General features: G+C 44.2%; 1 protein-coding gene across 1 annotated transcript in view; it reads left to right on the plus strand.

The window, feature by feature from the left end:
- Positions 1-21,265, plus strand: part of LOC103286355 (paralemmin-2) — a 122,786-nt gene that overhangs the window by 64,237 nt on the left and 37,284 nt on the right. The window contains exons 2-3 of the mRNA XM_054726886.1: positions 2,088-2,168; positions 14,883-15,013. Coding sequence (XP_054582861.1) covers positions 2,088-2,168; positions 14,883-15,013 — 212 coding nt within the window. The remainder of the gene's footprint in view (positions 1-2,087; positions 2,169-14,882; positions 15,014-21,265) is intronic.

A 21,265-nucleotide genomic window follows, 5' to 3' on the forward strand; every position in this document is an offset into this window, starting at 1 on the left:
GATTAGAATATTTTTGGTAAATAATAAGTTTCTAAAATATTCTCGGGCCTCACTTTGGCAAGGAGGTTATGTCCCTGATTTGGCTACTATGTCCCAGAAATATTAAAAGGTATTTCTTAATATCTGGGCATTGCACCGGGAACTTGGTTATAATAAGTTATTACTATGTGGATTTGAATAGCAGTGGTGTGAGCACATCCCCAGAAACATAGCAACTACATAAAATAAAAGCTTCGGTTAACACAGAGGACAGCAGCCAGCCTTCTCCGTTATTGTCTTCTCCAGGATTTGGCTGTTGTATTGTAAAATGCCTTTTTGTCTGGTCTAACAAGCGTCTCCCTGCATATGTGAGTAAGGCAAAATAATTTAGGGCAGTAGCTGTCTCGGCACGTTGGAAGGAAAACATGGGACAAGTAAGCTAGCATAAGGGAAAGCCTTTCTGTTCTTAAATTAATCACATCCATATGCTGTTTATTTTTTTAAATTTTCAGTTACATTGGACATACAATATTATATTAGTTTCAGGTGTACAACTTAGTGACTAGACCTTTCTATAACTTATGAAGTGATCACTGTACCCATCTGATACCATACATAGTTGTTACATTATTATTGACTATATTCCCTGTGCTGTACTTTACCTGACTGTTTTTGTAACTGACAATTTGCACATCTTAATCCCTTTCCCTTTTCACCCACTCCTCCCAACCTCCCTCTCTTCTGGCAACTGTCAAAGTGTTCTCTGTATCTGTATGTCTGTTTCTGTTTTGTTTGTCTATTTATTTTGTTTCTCAGATTCCACATATAAGTGAAATCATATGGCATTTGTCTTTGTCTGACTTATTTTGCTTAGCACAATATCCTTTAGGTCCATCCATGTTGTCACAAATGTCAGGGTTTCATTCTTTTTTATGGCTGAGTAATATTCCAATATATCTTCTTTACCCGTTTGTCTACAAGTGGGTACTTAGGTTGCTTCCATATCTTAACTATTACAAATAATGCTGCAATGAACATAGGGATGCATATGCATTTTTGAATTAGTGTTTTGGGTTTCTTGGATAAATGCCCAGTCATATGATTATTGGTTACATTTTCAGAGTATTGAGAAGAAAAGTGTGAAGTGTGCACTCCAATAGAAAGGGTATGCTGTGAATACAAGGGAAATACACCCCTAAAGAAAACAATTTCTTAAAAGGCATTACTTAAAAGTAGTATGTGCCGATAAGAATAATAGCAAATAACATTTATTGAGTGTTTACTATGTGCCAGGCATTGTTCTAAGTCCTTTACATGTATTATCTCATTTAATACATGCCTCAACCATATGCTTTGGGTACTATTATCGTCTCCTCTTTATGTAAGAGAAGACTTAGACCTAAGAGGTAAAAGGACTTACCAGAGGTGAGCAAATTGTTCGCAAATGGTAGAGCTAGGAGTTGGACGCAGGCAGACCAACCCCAGAGTTCATATATATCAGAACCTCGGTGAGCCCCACCCACATGAAATGCCCCGCCCCCCACAAGGCTGGTTTAAGAAAGAGCACACATCTAGTTTGCATCATTGGGTATGTCCAACAGGATGATTTGTCCTACAACATTTGAAATTATCTTGTATAATAAGTGTATTTGATTTCGATAAAGGAACTCTACCCTAGAACTCCCACTGTTTTTTTTTCTGTCATATTTGCAGTTCATAACAGCCTCTGTGTTTTTGATTGAGACGTTTTAATTCTTTGTCTCCAAATTAACACTGCACAGAACATGAGTGTGAGTGTGTGTGTGTGTGTGTGTGTGTGTGTGTGTGTGTGTCTAGAAACCGCCTTTTCTTCTGGATTAAATTGTTGCAGCTTGGCTGAGGGAGGAGAATTGCTCCCACTCACTGAGCCCACAGCAGACATGCTTGGGGGATGCTGCTGTTTGCAACACACCCAGAGACGGAGGGGCAGGTGACCGTGCGTGTATGCCCAGCATCTCTGCAAGTGTCTGTACAGATGTGTGCTGCTGCTGCTGCCTGCCTGCCTTCAAATTTCCTGGAGCCAACACCCACCCTCTCTTACAGCCTCTCTCTCTCTCTTTATTTTCAAGGAGAAAAGAAAGAGGCAGACTGAAATAGAAGGCAAGCGACAAGAGCTCGACGAGCAGATACTTCTGCTGCAGCACTGCAAGGTAAGCGGCCGGTCCACGAGCCTCTTCCATGATTAGACACGCCGCTCGCCCTGCGGAGAGCCGGGCAGAGCCTGCCCCGGCGGCGGGAAGGCGCTGCCGCTGACTGAGCTAGCCCTTTTTCATTCAGCCAGGAAACCATCGCTGGGCTCTTCTTGGGAATTTCTCCAGTCCAGGGCATTGTTACAGCGTCCCCGGGTCTGCGAGCATGATGAGATGATAGCGTGCGTGTGGACCGGTTTGGGGGAGTGTGCCTGTGAGATGCAGTGGTTATATATAGAAACTGGGAGAGAATTTCCACAGGGTGGCTGAGGGAGTGTGCTGGGCTGTGTCTCGGGTGCACAGGTGCTGCGTGTGTTTGTTCCAAGGTTCTCAGAGATATCTTTAACATAATGCTCTTTCTTAAAAAAATTAAAAATATTAGCAACTTTCCTTCTTGCTGTGGAGAAAAGGGAGATAAAAGCAGTGTGCTGAGCAGCCCTGTGAATTTCCGATTATTCATTCCTCTCCCCCCCCCCCCTCTACTTTAGCAATTTTGAAAGTGTTCTATTAGAACAGGCAGTTGGTCAAACGACAGCGTTTCAATGATTTGACTTGGTTGGGTCTCCATGGCACGGAGGTAGAGAGGGGGGTGGGGTAGGAAGGGAGCACACGCTGTTGACTTATTTCCTTTTCTTGAAAACATCGTGCACTTAAGCATCGTAATTGATGACCGCCCAGGAGAAAGCTCTGTCACTGTCACAAGGCTCCCTGATTGCCGGATGTTGCTCTCTGCGGGCTCAGGGGCGGCGTGAGCACCTTCCCGGCCGGCCAGGACCTGCCGCCGGCCCACCCTGCGCAGGGCTTCCCGAGGCAGAGCTTCTGCTGCCTCCTTGCACGTGCAGAACCGCAGCGCTCGCTGCTCCGAGGGCTGGTTGGGAGGGTGGGGCTGCCTTGCAGGGGGTTGCGAGCTCTGGATTCTTTGAGGAATGTTTAAACCGGGAGATCTTCATGGTGGCATTTCTCATTCCTCTCTGGAAGGCAGGGTGGTGCTAAATGAGTCCTCCGAATGTAAATCCTCGGCAAGCTGGCTGCTGATCTCAAATAGCAACATGACCTAAATCTGCTTCGTGTATTTACCGGCTGCCATTAACTGTAACCAGAGGGATGAGTTTAAAAGGAGGAAAAGCAGCATGATACTGAGGAGAGTGCCCTTTTCCCTCGGCTCGTCCTGTAAATCCATGTATGGACCTTTCTTTGTAGGAGCTTGCATTATGTCCCATATGCCATGGCTCTTTCCTTAGAATATTCCTGGGGGAGGGTTGAGGGCTAAAGTTAGCCTCTTCTCCTGACAGAGAGGAGGGCTGAGGAACACTTAATAGAACCAGGTGAATTGTTCAAGGTCACTCTGGACAGAGCTGGGTCTCTGGCTCAGAGTATAGTCAACTCCTTATTTTAAAAAAAAGCAAAATATACTAAAATCTCGGGAATTCTTGGTTAAAGATGAACATGTTAATTAGAGGACAGAAAGATGAGAGGCTGTTTTTTGGTTTTGTTTTTAACTAGACAGCCAGGCTCTCTCCTTTTTAAGGTCAATGTGATTTTTTTTTTGCCTTTGCATTCCTTGAATCGGAAGTCAGACAATCAGCATATGTGAGAAGATCAAGTTTCTTTTCTCATCATCATCATTCTGGGTGCCAAATAAGATCCAAGGACTCATTTATTACTAACGTCCAGCACAGTGTGACAACATTCTGTTCATATTCCACGTATCCATTTTTCATCCATCCCTTCATTCTTCCCTCCCTCCATCCATCCATCCATGTACCTATCTGTCCATGTTTCCATCCATCCATCCATCCAATCAACAGAAATAGCAGTTAAAATAACTTACTATTTTATGGGCAAACAGTGAGATTCCTTCAAGTACTTAGAAACAAGGGAATCGGATAGTTCTTAATGGTTCACCGAGGTCACCTTGTCATAATCTGGAGGAGAGAGGACTGGAAATGAAGGCAATTTAATAAGTGGAGACCAGGGCATTTTTCTCGCTCTGGGGAAGACCTGTGTAGACAGAATGAGGTGGCTCACTAGCCTTGAACAATGAGAAAGGACAGCTCAGAGGTCCGAATGGAGGGTTATCTGGCACCTGGAGAGAGACCCCAGCCCTGGGAGGTACCCGTTTCATTGCACTGGTGAGGTGGGGTCTGCCGTTAGGCAAGGAGAGTCAGTTAGCCTCCCCATGACTCAGGTGAAACTTCCCTCACCACTCCTACCTCTTTGTTCTGGCTCCACCCTCCCCCAGACAATTGAGTTCTTTTCATCTAAGGAAGGTGGTGCCTGACTGAGAGATACGATCGCTTCAGGCACCAGAAAGAGAAATGTTCTCCTTCAGATCAGTTAACTGTTGACTCAACTTGAGTAGCATGAGTCACCCTCCCTGTGATGATTCCATTTGGAGCTTGGCAGCCTCACTCCGAGGTGCGAGCACTCGTGGAGGTGGTAGTTACTCTGTGAGTCCCTTGGCAGAGCCTCAGCCAGCTTCCTCCTGGCAGCACGCAGCCTTGTCATCCATCCTCTTGTCCCTTCTCAATAATAGTCTCTTTTTTATTATTATTATTGAGTGCCTGTTAGGTGGTTGTTACTTTAAATGCGTCACCACATTAATGACCACAAAGTAGATATTACTCTCCTTGTCTTACAAGCAAGGAAACAAATTTGTGAGAACAAGTGATTTGCTCCAAAACTTAAAGACTGTAAGTGTGAGTGCCGAGCTGTCTGCCCCTATAATCTTGCTTTCTCCTAGACACTGATTTTTTTTTTCAAATGAAATGTGTCCTTTTGAATAATTTGTCTAGATGCCGACTAGCATCATCACATGTATTTACCGTCATTACCATCACATGTCTCTTTACTCTAAGTACATGATCATGGACTCCAGAAAATGTAGACCATGTGGAGACATACCACAGTAATTATTGGAAGTTCCTTGAAGTAGATAATATCAGGAAATATGTTAGTAATTAATATTCATTTCACCAGTTTACAGAACCCCAGATGTTCCCTAAGAAATAAGTATTCTCAGTGCAAAGTTAAATTAAATAGAACAATAGAATCTGATTTCATATTTATTAAGTTATAATTTTCATGATCAAATAATCTGTGGATACTTATTCTCATGCAATGAGATGAATTATTTGGACAAATTCATGGATCTCTTGTCAAAGTAAATAAATAGAATGCAAGACAATAGTTTTGATACTGGTATGTTTGATTAATATGTTTGCTAATTATAGTATTTAGGACTATACAGTGAGTAACTCCACAAAATAGAATATAATTACTTTATATATGGACATTGAGCAAATGTGAGAATGCAATGAAGAAGCAAAGCATAAAATGCTGACATATTAGCGGCTGCACCCCAGTGACTAAGATACCTACAGGTACTTTAAAGTCCTGGAAAAATTAAACTAAGATTTCTCTTTACAAGATCCTTAGCTATGTTTAGTATTTACTATGTGTGATATAAGAATTTCCCCAAAAAAATGCTCCCATATGGGGCCAGAAAGCAGTTTTAACAGCTGTATTATTTTTGCTGATTATAAAAGGAAGGAATGTATAATCATAGTTAAAGTGAGATTTAAAAGTACAGGAAAATATAAAGAAAGAACATAACTATATACTCACCACCCAAATATAACCCATGCAGGTATATCCTTCTATGCTTTTCCCCCCAACATATTTTATTAAATTAAGATATATACTTCTTGTTCACATGCCTCATCAGCCTGTGAATAAAATAATATTATATTAACATTTGTATCTAAAATACATTGACCTTGACCTCTTTTATAAATTTTTGTATATGGGTTCTTTTAAATTCTTATAAAAAACTTTATAACTTTAGGAAATCCCATTAACATTCTTTAAATATTGTGATTTCTGGTTTTGATGTTACCCTTGGAATGAATATCTCCATTTCAGAAACGTACCTATGATGTTTCTTCTACTTCAATCGTTTCGATCCAGCTAGAATTAAGAATTTATTTTTCTGTAAGGTATGAGGTAGGAATAACTTTACTTTTTACTGATGGTGAGCCAGTTGTCTCAACATGATTGATCAATTAATTCATTTTTTTCCCTCATTGATTTAAAAGTCTTGATCACACACATATTTCTCACGTATCCTCGGGTCCACCATTTGTGGCTTCTTTCCAGTCCATCAATCTGCTATTCCTGTGCCAATACCATCCTCCTTTAATCCCTCTAGGTTTTTAATATATTAGAATATATCTCATAAGGCAAGAGCTATTCTTCTTCTTTTGAAAAATTGTCTTGGCTTCTTACTCCATGGAAACGATTATTTATTTTTATTGTTTTTATTATGTGGCTTGTGATAATGTGAGTTTAAAAAAATAAATCAACTGTTGTATTCTATCAGAACAGACCGAATGTAATATCCCCTTTGCCTCTTGGTTGGATTGCCAGAGATTTGTCTCTTTTATTGGTCGGTTCAAGGTCCCAGCACAGTGCGTATTGCCACAGGCACTCCTTTGGGACTGTCACACTTACAAAGGTTTGTGTGACGGAGTCAGCACTGTCACCATCAAATTGCTAATATCACCTCCAATACATAAGCTGCTTTTGAATTATTTATCCATGAGCAGAAGACCCTGACTGGAGTTTCCCTCTAATCCAAGCTAGGAACATTGTCATTATATTTTTAAAACCACAGCTTTTTCTTTCAAGATTGAATAGGGGGAAAAAATCAAAGACTGAATTGTGACCCTGAGAAATATTTATTGTCAGCCCACCAAGGTCACTTGCTGCATAGCCTGAGGGTATCAGGAGGCTCGCTGCAGAGATATTGCAGTGTGTCCCCCTTTTATGAGCCTTCAGCACTCATTTTAGACTTTTCTTGGTTATTAGTGTGTGTGAAAGGCCAGCTCAAATTGTAAAATATTGAACAGACAGCAGGGTACACAGCGTAAAGGAACTTTACGTCTCATCATTTTTTCCATCGCATGCCCCCTGTAAACCGCTTGAGTAGAAGTTAATTAAGACTCGGTTTCTTCTATCAGAAGTCTTGGTTGGCTTCTGTGTGGACTGAATCAGGTAACAAAACCTCTAAGCCCGTCAGTGGGGAGGAAGGGAAGGAGACTGGAGGGGGCACACGGATGAATGAGAAAACAAGCCCAGCTGTTTCCTACTTCGTGTTTAATCCGTTTTCTATTCAAGTTATTCAGATTCTACCCATCATCCACCAACACAATGTCAGCTACAGGTGAAGGAGAGATTTGGAGTAAAAGCATAAGAAGAAATCACAGTTAAACATTTCATAGCCTTTGGGTAAGGAAGTCTTATCTATGTATTACACCAAAGCCAGAACTATACAGTAAAAACGTTGCTGCATGTGACTGTATAAAAATTACAAAGAATAAAAAAAAATTGGAAACTTACTAGTTTTCATTCATCTCCCAGTGCCCACTCACCACCCATCCCAGACACTCCTCACCACTTACCTAGGTCACCTTTGAAAGTTGCTTAACCTCGGATACTTTATCTGTAGATGAAAAGGATTTGACTAATGATGTTGTACACTTTCAATAAATACAATTTTACTTGTCAATTATACTTCAATAAAGCTCGGGGGGGGGGGGGCAGAGTTTGATCAGATTATTTCTAAGGCATTTTTTAATAGTCTAAGATTCATTTATTCATTCAATATCTATTGATTATTGCCAACAATACCTTGCATATGGATGAATAAAAGATACAGCCCCTGAATATAAGGGGCTCGGGGATGAGTGGGAGACAGCACCAATATGGAACCCACTGTTAGACAAGCTGGGAGATAGTTACCCACATTTGGGCGTAGGTCAGTGGTGCCTGATGATTTTGTAAATCCTCCTTGCGGGGGAAATGACTCTTGGGAGATCTTAGGCAGAAGCGGGATAGCAGAATGCGTTGTTTAGCTTTGACTCTCAGATGCACACCCTACTACATGTGTGACCATGGACACGGTTCTTGATTAGCACCTACCTCTTAGAACTTTTGTAAAGGTTTAATGAACCTGTATGTAAAGCACTTAAAGCAGTGAGAGTTCTGTAAGAAGTGTCATCATCATCGTCATCGTCCCCCAATACCATGGCTTCAGATATCATGTGTATATCAATGACTCCCAGATTGATGTCTCCAGGCCCAGCAGCCCCTGAACTCCAAGCTCTTGTTTCTAACGGATCCTCTGACATGTCCACTTACATGGATGTCCCTAAATGAGCCTCTCAAACTTAACATGATCCAAATGGAAGTTTTCATTTCCTAGCTCTTGTTCTACCTCTAGTCTTCCCAATCTCCAGTTGATGAATACCACCATCCACCTTTTGCTCAAACCAAATATCCATGCATCACCCTCTTCCTCGTCCCAGTATTTAATGTCATCATGCATGCTGACTTACCTTTACAATCTGTCCCCTGCTACTCCTCCATTTCAAGCTAATGTGTTCCGTCACCTGAATGATGGACTAGAGTCATGTCACTTGTATTTGTAATGCTACCCCTTGCAATCTGTGTTCTTCCCATGGTGCTCAGAATAAATGCCAAACTCCTTAGCAAGGCTACAGGATCCTACCCAACCTGACCCCCTGCCTTCCTCTCCATCTTCAACTTGTTCTGTGCTCCTGACCCGCCCCTCCCATTATGGTTGAGCCACTGGGACCTTCTTTCTGCTCCATAAGCAGCACTCTCTCCCACTGCTGGTCTAGTACAGTGGCCAGTCTGTCCACCTGGAATGCCCTCCCCTGGCCCTCAGAGCTCAGCTCAAATGTTCCAAGTACTCAGCGATGCCTTTCCCACCTAAGGTGTCCTCCCTCGGCCCCTGTTTGTCCCATCCTCCTGCCTACCTCCTGCCATGCCTGTATCTCCGTCTAAAATTGTCTCGCATCCCTGTTTGTTGGGACAAAGGCTCAGTGAGAGCGGGGACTTGCCTGTCTTCCCGGGTGGAGTCTGCAGGACCGGGCAGAGTGTCTGGCCCGGAGGAAGGGATGGGGGCACTGCTGCGCCTGAGATGGAGATGCAGGAGGACAGATGGGTTTGAGAGAGGATGCGGAGCTCCTTTGGCGTTAGTGTGCTTGGCCAGCCAGCAGAGAGCTTGTGCGTTCTTCGGGCATTTGGATGGTCACGGGTCCTCACGCTGTGCTACTCAAGTTGTGGTCCTGGGACCGGCAGCAAAACAGCAGCATCACCTGGGAGCTTGTTAAATTCTGATCCCCGGGCCCTCCCCGGACTTACAGAATCCGCGGCTGTGGGGTTGGGCCCTGGAGGCTGTGTCTCAGTGAGCTCTCCTGCTGCTCCTGGGCGGGCTGCCCCTGGAGAGGCTGTGTTCCAGGCTTGTTTTACGGAGCTGGACAGGCCCGAAGAGTAGGGACCGGATTTACTCTAGGAGCTCTCTCCATCCTGCTCTCCAGGAGCCCCTGTCAAGGCTCCATCTGTTTACTGCCAGCTGCTCCCTCCTTGTCTTGACTCTTACAGTCGCATCCACTTGACAAATGCAAAGTTTTGTTTTAATTTTTAATCCTCACCTAAGAATGTGTGTGTGTGTGTGTGTGTGTGTGTGTGTGTGTGTGAGAGAGAGAGAGAGATAGAGAGAGAGAGAGAGAGAGAGAGGGAGAGAGAGAGAGAGAAACACCAATCAGTTGCCTCCTGTACGCGCCCCAACCAGGGATCTAACCCCAACCTTTTTGGTATATGGGAGGACACCTTAGTTGGGAAAGGCATCTCTGAGTACTTGGAACATTTGAGCTGAGCTCTGAGGGCCAGGGGAGGGCATTCCAGGTGGACAGACTGGCCACTGTACTAGGCCAGCAGTGGGAGAGAGTGCTGTTTATGGTGCAGAAAGAAGGCCCCATTGGTATATGGGATATCGCCCAACCAACTGAGCCACCTGGCAAGGGCGACAAATGCGAAGTTTTGACACTTCTTAGCACCTGTGGGCTATGATACATTTGATGTGTGTTATTTGGACAATAAGGGTATTAAAAAACAACTTTTTAGTTTTACTTTTCACTTCTGCTGAGCTCTGCTTGCCATTTAATTCAGAGACACTCAGCAGCGGGTTGGAGCCAGAACAGAGAGGGGACAGGGGCTTTGATGGGTGTGCGTGATCAGAATGCACAAGTGTGTTGTCTCAGATCTCAGCTCAAGTGTTCAAGTACTGAGAGACCCTTCCCACCCAGTCAGCCCTCAGACACGCCCGAGGGGATCCGCAGCCGGTGAAGGAAGCCCTCGGAGGCAAATGCATTTGACCCGGTGGTTTCCCTGACAACACAACTTTGGAGCCAAGTGAAAAATCAGCTCGGCTTTTTGTGTTTGCAATGTCAGAATGCTTTTGTGAAACAGACTTTCCTGAGACCGGGCCTACTGTCCAATTCTGTTGGACCCTCTCTTCCTGGCTCCAGCTGTTGGGGATGTTTGGGGAATGTCACTGCCGTATCCAGAGAAGTGACAGATCTGGGAGCACATGGACTTCCCGTGCTCATGCTCACCAGTTTGCTTTCGCCACAGGCACTGACTGATGGCGGGGACTAACTCAGCCAGAAGTGAGGGGGTTAGACCCTCCGTTGGTGGAAGAGAGCAGAGACAGCATTCCCAGGGGCAGCACTTTCTTGCGTTTCAAGAATCCTTGGCTTGCCCGGCTGGTGTAGCTCAGTGGTTGAGCATCAGCCTATGAACCAGGAAGGCACAGTTCAATTACCAGTCAGGGCACATGCCCGGATTGCAGGCTCGATCCCCAATGTGGGGTGTGCAGGAGGCAGCTGATCAATGATTCTCTCTCATTAGTGATGTTTCTATTTCTCTCCCTCTCCCTTCCTCTCTAAAATCAATAAAAATATATTTAAAAGTAGAAGAAAAAAGGAGAAGAAAGAGAAGAAGAAGAAGAAGAAGAAGAAGAAGAAGAAGAAGAAGAAGAAGAAGAAGCTGCTGCTGCTGCTGCTCTGGCTTCAGAGCATGACTGGTAGGGCAGAGAAAGCCGGAACTCTCCTTGGCTGCTTTTCCAGAAGGTTCCACACTCCACAACCGAGGTTGCCAACATATCTATCTCCCCAAGTCCTAAGAAAGTTTTTACTTTCTATGGGTTGAACTAGGTTACTGTCAAACATTGTAGCACAGAAAGCACTCTGAAAGTGTGACACCCCTCCCCACCCCCAAGTAATTAGAGTGAAAGAAAGTCGGGAATTTTCCAGTTCACCCATTTACTCATTCATTCTCTGGACCTGGGGTAGGTGCGACAATGCGATGCAAAGGTGAATAAGGATTAAGCCCAGCCTTTGAGGAGCTGGGAGTGTAGAGGGGGAAGATCTAAAAGGAAATCGCTTGGGGACAGTATGGAAGCATTCTAGCGCATGTCCCCTGCCAAAGGGGACAGAGCAGAGCCACTGCCCCTGCCAGCCAAAGTGGAAGAAGCCTTCTCAGGTGGCACCTTTCTCACCTGCTCTTTCTCAGGTGAAAGCGGGAGAGGCCAAGGGAATGGGGTGAGCAACAATAATAAGCATTTCTCTAGTACGGAGTATGGGCCCAGAACTTTCAGTGTATGAACTCATTTAATCCTCTGTACAAACCTATGATGGGCCCTGTTGTCATGTCCATTTCACAGATGAGGAAACTGAGGTTCCACAAGGCTAAGCAGCCTGTCCAAGGTCGCATAGCTAATAGTGGCAGACTGGCTCCAGAATCCAGGCTGTTAACTACTGTTCAACACGGCCTCTAGTAGTATGAGAGCATCACCTGTCTGGGAAATTTTGAGTGACTTGAGTGGAGAACAGTGGTTCTGAATATTCTTTTTCTTCTTTAGTCCAGTTAGAAAGCCCAACCAATTTATTCCATCCATTCCTATTCTCCAATGGAAAGTGATAAAGCATTGGAGCATATAGTCGTTGCAGGGACTGCCATAGCAAATACGGTACACTGGGTGGCTTAAACAGAAATTTATTTTCTCATAAATCTGGAGGCCAGAAGTTCAAGGTCAGGGTGTCAGCAGGATTGAGTTCTTCTAAGGTCTCTCTCCTTGGCTTGTAGATGTCTGTCTTCCTCAGGTGTCTTCACATGGTCCTCTTTTGTGCATGTTGGTGCCTAATCCCCTCTTCTGTAAGGACACCAGTCATATTGGATCAGGGCATATCCCAATGATTTCACTTAACCTTAAAGGCCCTGTTTCCAAATGCAGCTACATTCTGAGGTAGTGGGGGTTAGGACTTCAACATATGAGTGTGGGGAGTGGGGTGCAATGCAGCTCAGAAGTGAGAGCAACAAAGTAAACAAACTATACTGTGAGTTTTTACACATAATTTTATATTATTTAAAAATGCTCCATAAATCTCTAAATACTTCTTTTATATTCTTCTTGGCAGTAGTTGAAAACTATTTATGTGTAATACATTTGCAGGAAATATGTTACCCATGAGTGCTGTGTAATTATTTAAGCATATTGGAGTGAGGGGTTGGTTCCTGTCAACAATCACTTCAGCAGTACAATTAGGAATGCCTTATACATGAACAGACTCATGTCTTTAATTAATGGAAAGCTACAGGTCAGGTGTTATAAATATGCTTCTCTGTGCACTTGAAGAGTAAGCAAACAGATATCCACCAACAATGACTTAGAATTAAAAAGCAAGAATAACACCAAGGAAAACCATGGCTACCTGGCCACCACCCTGATGCAGCAGTGCTAACAAAAGGGCCTTCTGCAAGGATGGATTTCCAGCCATCAGCACTTGCTCACGTGCATCCGGCAGGGTCTCCAGGGTGCTGAATGGCTGCTGGACTTCTCAGTGGGATGGTGAATCAGAACCACTAGTGAGTTATAAATTCACTGTTACTAAATATTAGTGATATTTAGTATCTCATCTTATAGGTTCATAATAAGTAGCCCTTAATCCCACATAAAAATGAGAGTCTAGCCCCGCTGGTTTGGCTAAGGGGTTGAGGGTTGACCTATGAAACAGGAGGTCATGGTTTGATTCCCGGTCAGGACACCCAGGTTGCACCTCAATCCCCAGAGGGGGGTGTGGAGGAAGCAGGTGATCAATGATTCTCTCTCATCATTCTCTCTCTCTCTCTCTCTCTCTCTCTCTCTCTCTCCTCTCTCTCTCTCTCTCTCCCTCTCTCCCTCTCTCCCTCTCTCCCTCCCTCTCCCTCCCTCCCCCCTTCCTCTCTGAAATCAATAAAAATATATTTTTAAAATTAATTAAGAAATTGAATTGTATATCTCTGCTCATAAGAGCAATAGAAAGGAAACTGTAGTGAGCAACCTTAAGACATATCCCACTCTCTCATTTCTGGAAATGATATTTAATTGGCTCCGAGTCATACATGACCTGACTCTTTTTTTTTTTTTTTTTAATATATATTTTATTGATTTTTTACAGAGAGGAAGAGAGAGGGATAGAGAGTTAGAAACATCGATGAGAGAGAAACATCGATCAGCTGCCTCCTGCACACTCCCCACTGGGGATGTGCCCGCAACCAAGGTACATGCCCTTGACCGGAATCGAACCTGGGACCCTTGAGTCCGCAGGCCGACGCTCTATCCACTGAGCCAAACCGGTTTTGGCATGACCTGACTCTTAATCAACATGAGCGCTCCCTTTCCTTGCATCTTGCTCGTCCTGTGTAAGAGGTTAAATGGGATTCTGATAGAGGTGCTGTCAGGGAGCCAAGGAACTCCATGCTTATGCTGTGTTGACGGGCTTCATAGCTGTTGTCCCTGTCGTTGCTGGGAAGAGCTGGTCATGTGCCCTGCCTCAGGCAGACGTGGGCAAGCATCCTCACGGTGGTCCATTCCTATCACCACCCACCTGTCCACTGGGACACTCAGCCTTGGTGCCCGGGGTCCAGCCTCTGCAGACATCCAATAGCCGCCCGATGCCGTCTAGGATCCATGTAGTGGAAACCCAAACCAAAAACCATTTTACCTACTTTCTTCATCTTGCTCTTCATTTTAGGGAGTTTCAGCATGCCTTTTTCTTGAGCTGTTTTCCTTTTCCTTCTCAAAGCAGTAATCATCCTTCCCAGCAACTGACCTGAAACACAAAAACTTTTCATTTCACTCCAGGATGTATTAGGACCCTGGCAGGTGGTGTGTGTGTGTGTGTGTGTGTGTGTGTGTGTGTGTGTGTGAGTGATTTTAATGTCATTTGGAGACCCTTTCTGAGAATGGGTGGGAGTCATTAAAGCGTTTTTAAGAAAAGGAATGGCATAGATTAATCTTTTAAAGAGACTTTTAGATGGAGTGAATATTGGGTGATCTTAGGAAATTTTATAATGCGACCGCAGTTCATAGAAAAATGTTCTTTTTTAAACAAGAGATTCATGCTGAAATATGTGTGTGTGAAATATCATGATGTTCATTATATACTTTATAATGCTTTGGTGAAAAATATATGAGAAAACATGTCAAAATGTTTATAATTGTTCAATCTAAATGAGGTTACACAGGCTTCATTTTACAGCTTCCTCTGTGTTTTTTTAAGTTTTCAAAATGTTTTATAATAGAAACTTGGAAATAAAACCCTCTTCAGGGATTGGGCAGGAGGGAAGTAAGGAGCCAAGTTAGTGAGGAGGTGAAAGCCGCGATTCAGGGGGATGCTGAGGGGCACAGCTAAAACGGAGGCTGAGGATGGAGAGGTGCTGTGGGCTGAAAGGTGTCATCAGTCTGTTCTCTCGTCTCATCCCCAGTCCAAAGTGCTTCGGGAAAAATGGCTGCTGCAGGGCATGCCCGCTGGAACTGCGGAGGAGGAGGAAGCCAGGAGGCGGCAGTCTGAGGAGGATGAATTCAGAGTCAAACAACTTGAAGATAACATTCAGAGGTAGGTGGTTTCCCACCCAGCACCCCCCGGCTGTGGTTTTACAGTGCAGTGACAACTACTGTCCTCTAGGGGGCCTGCTCAATGCAATCGCCCTTTATCCAGCGATTTAGGATTATCTTCCTAAACTGATACCATTTAAACTTTTCCAGAGAATTCAGAATTATACTCTCAGTAATAATTATGGTATTGGGCTGTCATAAACCCCTTAGAGTTTTTCTATCAGCTTTTGTCTTTTTCCTCCTTTGGCTAAAGCTGTTAGCTGTTATTGCTGCTGTACAGTAGGTCTGTTTTCAATTTGCTATATTTGATCAATCTGACATGGGGAAACTGTAACCAAGGGCCTTGGGACTGAGATGAAGAGTGCGGGACCCCCAAAGGCGGGCGCCCCTGTGGGTTATGTGCCTGCTCTCCCAAAACCAACTTTGGATGGCCTGCTTCCACTGCTCGGAGGGTGACTTGGTTCCTATATGGCCCTCAGCCAGGTTCGGAACATTCCAGCTGGGAGATAAGTGCCTTCCTAGGGCCGAGGGATGGCCAGGCTGATGCAGGAGCAACCACGTAGGTTCCACGTGGGACCAGTTGCCATGAGAGGTCCCAGGATAGAAAGCCAGAGATATGGGGTGGTGGTGGGAGGTGGTGTGTGTAGCTGCCTTAGAACCAACTTCTCCCCCTGCCCCTCTCCCCCCATCCCACCGAATTTTGCCCAAAATTCACCCTGGAGCTCCAGCTCTTTCTCCTGAGGTATGAGCTCTTTTAAAATGCAAAGGGTAATAGCTAACTTGCTACCAGCCATTTATACCGAGTGAGTGAAGATGGAGAGTATCTAGGAGACCCCAGGAGTGCCATCAAAGGTGGAAAGCCCTGGATCTGTGTCCCTACTTTGCTTCGGCCCTAATGTCCTTTAAAAGGGCTCTCAGAGCCCGGCCAGTGTGGCTCAGTGGTTGAGCGTCAACCCGTGAACCAAGAGGTCCCCAATTTGATTCCCAGTCAGGACAAATGCTTGGATTGCAGGCTCTATCCCCAGCAGGGGGCATGAAGGAGGCAGCTGATCGATGTTTCTCTCTAACCAATGTTTCTGTCTCTCTATCCCTCTCCCTTCCTCTCTCTCTAAAAATCAATAAAAACATTTTAAAGGGCTCTCAGAGCATCTTGGCTAAACTTGGCTCATTACAGGAGTGGGCAGAAGTAGGTTTACAGTTGTTCATATGGGAAGTAATACAATAATTAATAAATAATAATACAAGAATAAACTGTGTTTTGTGTACCGACAACAGTAAACCTACTTTTGCACCTCCCCTGTTTGTGTACACACACACACACACACACACACACACACACACACAACCTCAGGAAAGGCAAGGGCTTCCTGTTAGAAGCCCAGAGGCTATAAGGTGAGGGGCAGGATGTTACTACTCAGAATCCTGAGCCTCAGGGGTTTCTTCTCAGAGTGGCTCAGCTTGCTACATCTTAGGTAAGAAGAGGGAGCCCAGGATTGTTGGAAATACTGACAATAAATTGGAGAGGAAAAGGCAGTTCTGAGAAGTGGTTTTATGGGAGGTTTGTTTTTAAGTCTCAAAGCGACAGGTCCATGGTGATTTCGGCTGCAGTGACTGTTGATACAGGATCTCTTCGTCTTGTTAAAAGTGACAGTCATTTTCCTGCTTCTTTCTTACTGGTTTTACATAACCACAACAGATGGGTCTGGAGCTAAGTAGGTGTTCCATAGCTATGTGCTGAACAAAGAATTGGGGCTGGGTGCACCGTGCATCGGGGTTCCCTGCCTGGCCGAGCAGGCCTGGGAGTTTACTCTCCAGTCCAACTTGGAAAATCCTAGGGACCAGGTGGCCTGGGCACAGTGTCCATAGCAAGAACCATGGCTAGGGTTTGGAGTGGGGCAGTGTTGTGCACTGAGATGAAATTCAGAATCTGATTGTTACTTAATAGGAATCTGGAAACTGGCTACAGATCAGATGCAGCTAAACCACTCAATAAAGAAATTCTAATGGAAATTAGAATTACAAAACATTAGAATTGTGAAGCAAAACATTAATCTGTAGATCTTTAGATTTCAGTCCACTAGTCTAAGCCCCTCCCCAGCAACAAATTAGATTCTCTTAAAGAGATATGTGAACTCTTTTCAAACTGTGAAGCATATTAGTACAGCTGTGCCCTGAAGGTATTTTGGTCCCTGTTGAACCAAGAGTAACATGAAGAACCTGAAGTAGAAAGAGAGAGGATAGAACTCAGAGAACAGGGAGGATGTCCACAAGGGAAGATGAAAGGAAATTTGGGTCATTTTGTTTAGAACAAGAAAAGGTAATAGCAACCTAACTCAGAACTTCAAGTGTACGTAGGATGTAGGCCACGTCTTCATGTTTTATGTCTGGGCCATTCTGAATATGATAAAGGCTTAAAGCATGAAAATTAAACATATGTCTATTTTCCTAGATATCCTCAAGAAGAAAGAACATAACCATCTTTCTAATGCTGATTCTAAAATTCTTTAACTATAAAGAAGCCAGGTTTACAGACATGTTTCCTTCCAAAATGTTCATTGTAATTGTTAGTACTTTGGAACTGAGAATGTTGTCTCTCTTCCCAAACTGTTATATGCAGTGCTTATAACAGCTCACAAGGAGAGAGGGAGGGAGGGATAGAAGGAAGGAAGGAAGGAAGGAAGGAAGGAAGGAAGGAAGGAAGGAAGGAAGGAAGGAAAGAAATATGTAATTAGACCATTAAATCCTGGGCATACAATCACCTGGGAAGCTTTTATAAATACAGACTCCCAGGCCTCATTCCAGGAAATTTGGATTCAGTGACCCAAGTGAGGAGCCCTGTAATTTGTGTGTTTTTTTAAAGAATGCTCCAAGTAATACTTTTGCATAGTCAGGCTCAAGAAAAATTGCTATAAATGGAAAAAAAGAATAGATCATAAAATAAAATCCCGTTTTAATACCTAGACATTGCCAAGGGAAGTGAGAAGTAAATAGTGTTTATAAGAAAATTGATTTCACACAAACAGATAAAGCAGGACAACCCTGGCCCTTGATTTTAGGCTGATTCTAAGCCTTAGTGCTTTGACTCAAAGAAATTTGAAACCTGCTTTGGGACTCCTGTTGTTGGGACTAGAGCTGTCTACCTGGCATAGATCTCAGGTTCTCTGCCATTGGCCCCTCGGTGGAGCCAAGCTTCTATTTGAACTTGACTACAAACATCCTTGATTTACCAGGCTAAAAATTACACAGGTCAGGAAAGCCAGCTACTTTTCCAAAGGCCAGAAAATACCACCATTTTTCAAAGACTTCTGGTTGACATTGAGAGCACTATGCCTTGAAGTGATGACATCAGAATTGGCGGGAGAGGAAGGAGAGAACTGGTCATACTAATGGATAAATAGGTTGTCATTCTTCTGCGCAACTTTTCCTGGGGCAGCGTCAGGATGGTGCCGTCTATTGATTATATTCCTGGCTCTCTAGAGACCAGAAGTAAAATAGACTTAAAGAAAAGTCATCATTGCTGAAAGCAACATCTGTACACAGATTTCTTTTAAAACGTTTCTTTTTTAAAAAGTTGGAATGTCACATCTTCTGCATGCCTTATTTCCCATTGAAGCACCATATTGAGAAAGCCCAAAGGATGGTTTCCGGTTTGGGCCTGTTGTCAACCATTGTCCATGCCATCACGGTATGTGATAGGTCCCGGGGGCCACACGTGAGTCTCGTATTGATGCTTTTGGAGATTCTAGACAGTTGGATCCACACTAGCTCTGTCTACTTTACGTCTGCTCCAATCAACAAGGCCCGTCTGCATTGTGATTTTCCCACTTAAGACTCCTTTTCTCATGTCATCAGGTTTTATTCAAGTGTTTGAAATATAGTGTTCTTAACTTTCTTTGATTAGTGAGAAATATGGGGGAATTTTGCTCCCTGCCGTGGAATTACCCCAGTGAAGTAGTAAATGGAAATGGAATGAGCTGTCACAAAGCCCAGATGTTAGTTCTAGCTCTGCTGAAAATTTGCTGTGTGATTTGGGCGAGTGTCTCATTCTCCCTGCTATTCTCATCTCTTCAATGAGCGTTCTCTCAGGATCTATTTTGAAATCCTCTCACTGGAGAGGTTGGCTAGAAATCCCTTCTCTGAACAAATATACCTGTGCAGAGAAAAGTCACTATTGTGGGAGGAAATGGGTTTGAAGACAGGCTAGAATGGGGGAAAGAGGTTAAGCTCTCAGGAAAAAAAAGCCCCATCACAGAGGTGACTCATTCATCTGAACAGCTGTCAGTTCTAAAATATGTCACATCAAATATTCATTGAATAAAATATTGAGGTCCCAGCTGCAAAGCCAGAGAAGGTAACTTTTTAAAAGAAAATTGAAGATGCAAGTGGGCTGGCTCATTTCTGCTTCCAATCTAAGATTCTCTGAGTGCCTCTGTTGGTGTCTGATGGATACCAGAATTCACCTACTTTTCCACATTCTTAGGTCTCAGGGAAGAAGACTGGTCTAAATCAGGCCTAAGCTTGTGTGTGTTATATTATGGGATTCTGGCAACCAAGAAGACAGTCATCCACGAATAACTATTCTAGAAAAGGCAACCACAGAAATGCTCATTGGAATCGCAATGGTCCCTTGCTTGGGACTTAACGTGTTCTTCCTGTTCGCCATTTTTAACTCCATGATGCACTGTTTTTTCTCAGCGGGGCGTGGAGCTCCACATGGGCATTCCAACCTGTGCCCTCCCAGCCTGTGCCCCGCCCACACAGCCACATTCGGCATTCCAACTTTGTTTTCCTTCCCTTCCTTTTTGTTTCATTAAAATAAAACTAGATATACTAGATGTTATCTATATATACTAGATGAGTAATATTTACTGGTCTCTTACTCTGTTCTGGGTACTGACCTAGCTTTTTGGCCCCCATTAGAGCCTTAATTTTCTCACTTCATCCTCCAGCACTCCCATGAAGTAGCAGTGATCATGATGATGCCCATAATACAGTTGGGAAAACTGAGGCTTAGGATGTAAAGCAACATGCTGCCTAAAATAACCCTATTCATCAGTGAAAGAGTGAGTCTTTGAACTCAACTCTGCTTAACTCCAAAGCACATGGTCAAAAAATCTCAACAAAAGTTATTTTAAGCCCTGGCTGGTTTGGCTCAGTGGATAGAGCGTCGGCCTGGGGACTGGAGGGTCCCAGGTTTGATTTTGGTTGGGACACATGCCCGGGTTGTGGGCTCGATCCCCAGTAGGGGACGTGCAAGAGACAACCAATCAATGATTCTCTCTCATCATTGATGTTTCTATCTCTCCCTTTCCCTCTCTGAAATCAATAAAAATAAATATTTTTTAAAAGTTATTTTAAGTTAAAAATTTCTGAGACCTGTGATATTCAGTGAAATCACACCGAAGTTCACCTCAGGATGCAGGTGGATGGACAGGTAACGTCCCCTTCCCTCCTCTGCCCCCACCCATGCTCCTTCAGGAAGCAGTGCCGCAAATGTGCAAGGGGCTGGGCCTGGGCCATTGTGAGTGGTCCTCGTGACTGGTGAGCCTGCCCCCCTCAGGTTCCTTCAGGAAGTACAGGCTCCAGTTTAGGCTTCGTTGAGTCCACTTTCCTGGCTGTATGTGTACAGCCTAAATCCCTGTTGGAAACTGTGTGATTACGTAAAGGGCTCCCGGCACGGCATGCTGATTAAGATCACGGACCTTAGAGTTTGACCTTGGTCTGAGTCCTCGTTCTGCATTTCCCAGTCGCTTGGTCTTGGACAAACCGTGTAATTGCGGGACTGATTTCCTCACCTGTACACTGGGCATAATAATGAAGAGCTGTAACCTGTAGCGATCATGGAGTTTGTGAAATGCCAAGTACAGCAGGCTGTCAGCAAGGAAGAGCATTGCTACTGTTACTGTTTCCTCCTTCATCTTTCTAGAACAGGCTTTCTCAACAGCATCACGGTTAACATCTGGGACCGGATAACTCTTCGTGTGGGGGCTGTCCTGTGTTGTAGGATATTGAGCCGCATCTCCAGCCTCTACCCCGTAGAGGCCATTAGCACCACCTCCTCCCCTGCCCTTAGTCAAGACAATCAAAAATGTCTGCAAGCATGGCCACATGTCCCCTTGGGCGGAAATAGCCCCCAATTGAGAACCACTGCCCTGAAGCCTGGAGTTACAGGTGTGGATACTAAGATAAAAATGACCCACCGAGTACATTCAGAATACAGAACCCCCCAAAAGATTTACGAAGATAATAATGA

This window comes from Eptesicus fuscus, chromosome 15 (assembly GCF_027574615.1).
Source record: "Eptesicus fuscus isolate TK198812 chromosome 15, DD_ASM_mEF_20220401, whole genome shotgun sequence".
In the NCBI taxonomy this organism is placed as follows: Eukaryota; Metazoa; Chordata; class Mammalia; order Chiroptera; family Vespertilionidae; genus Eptesicus; species Eptesicus fuscus.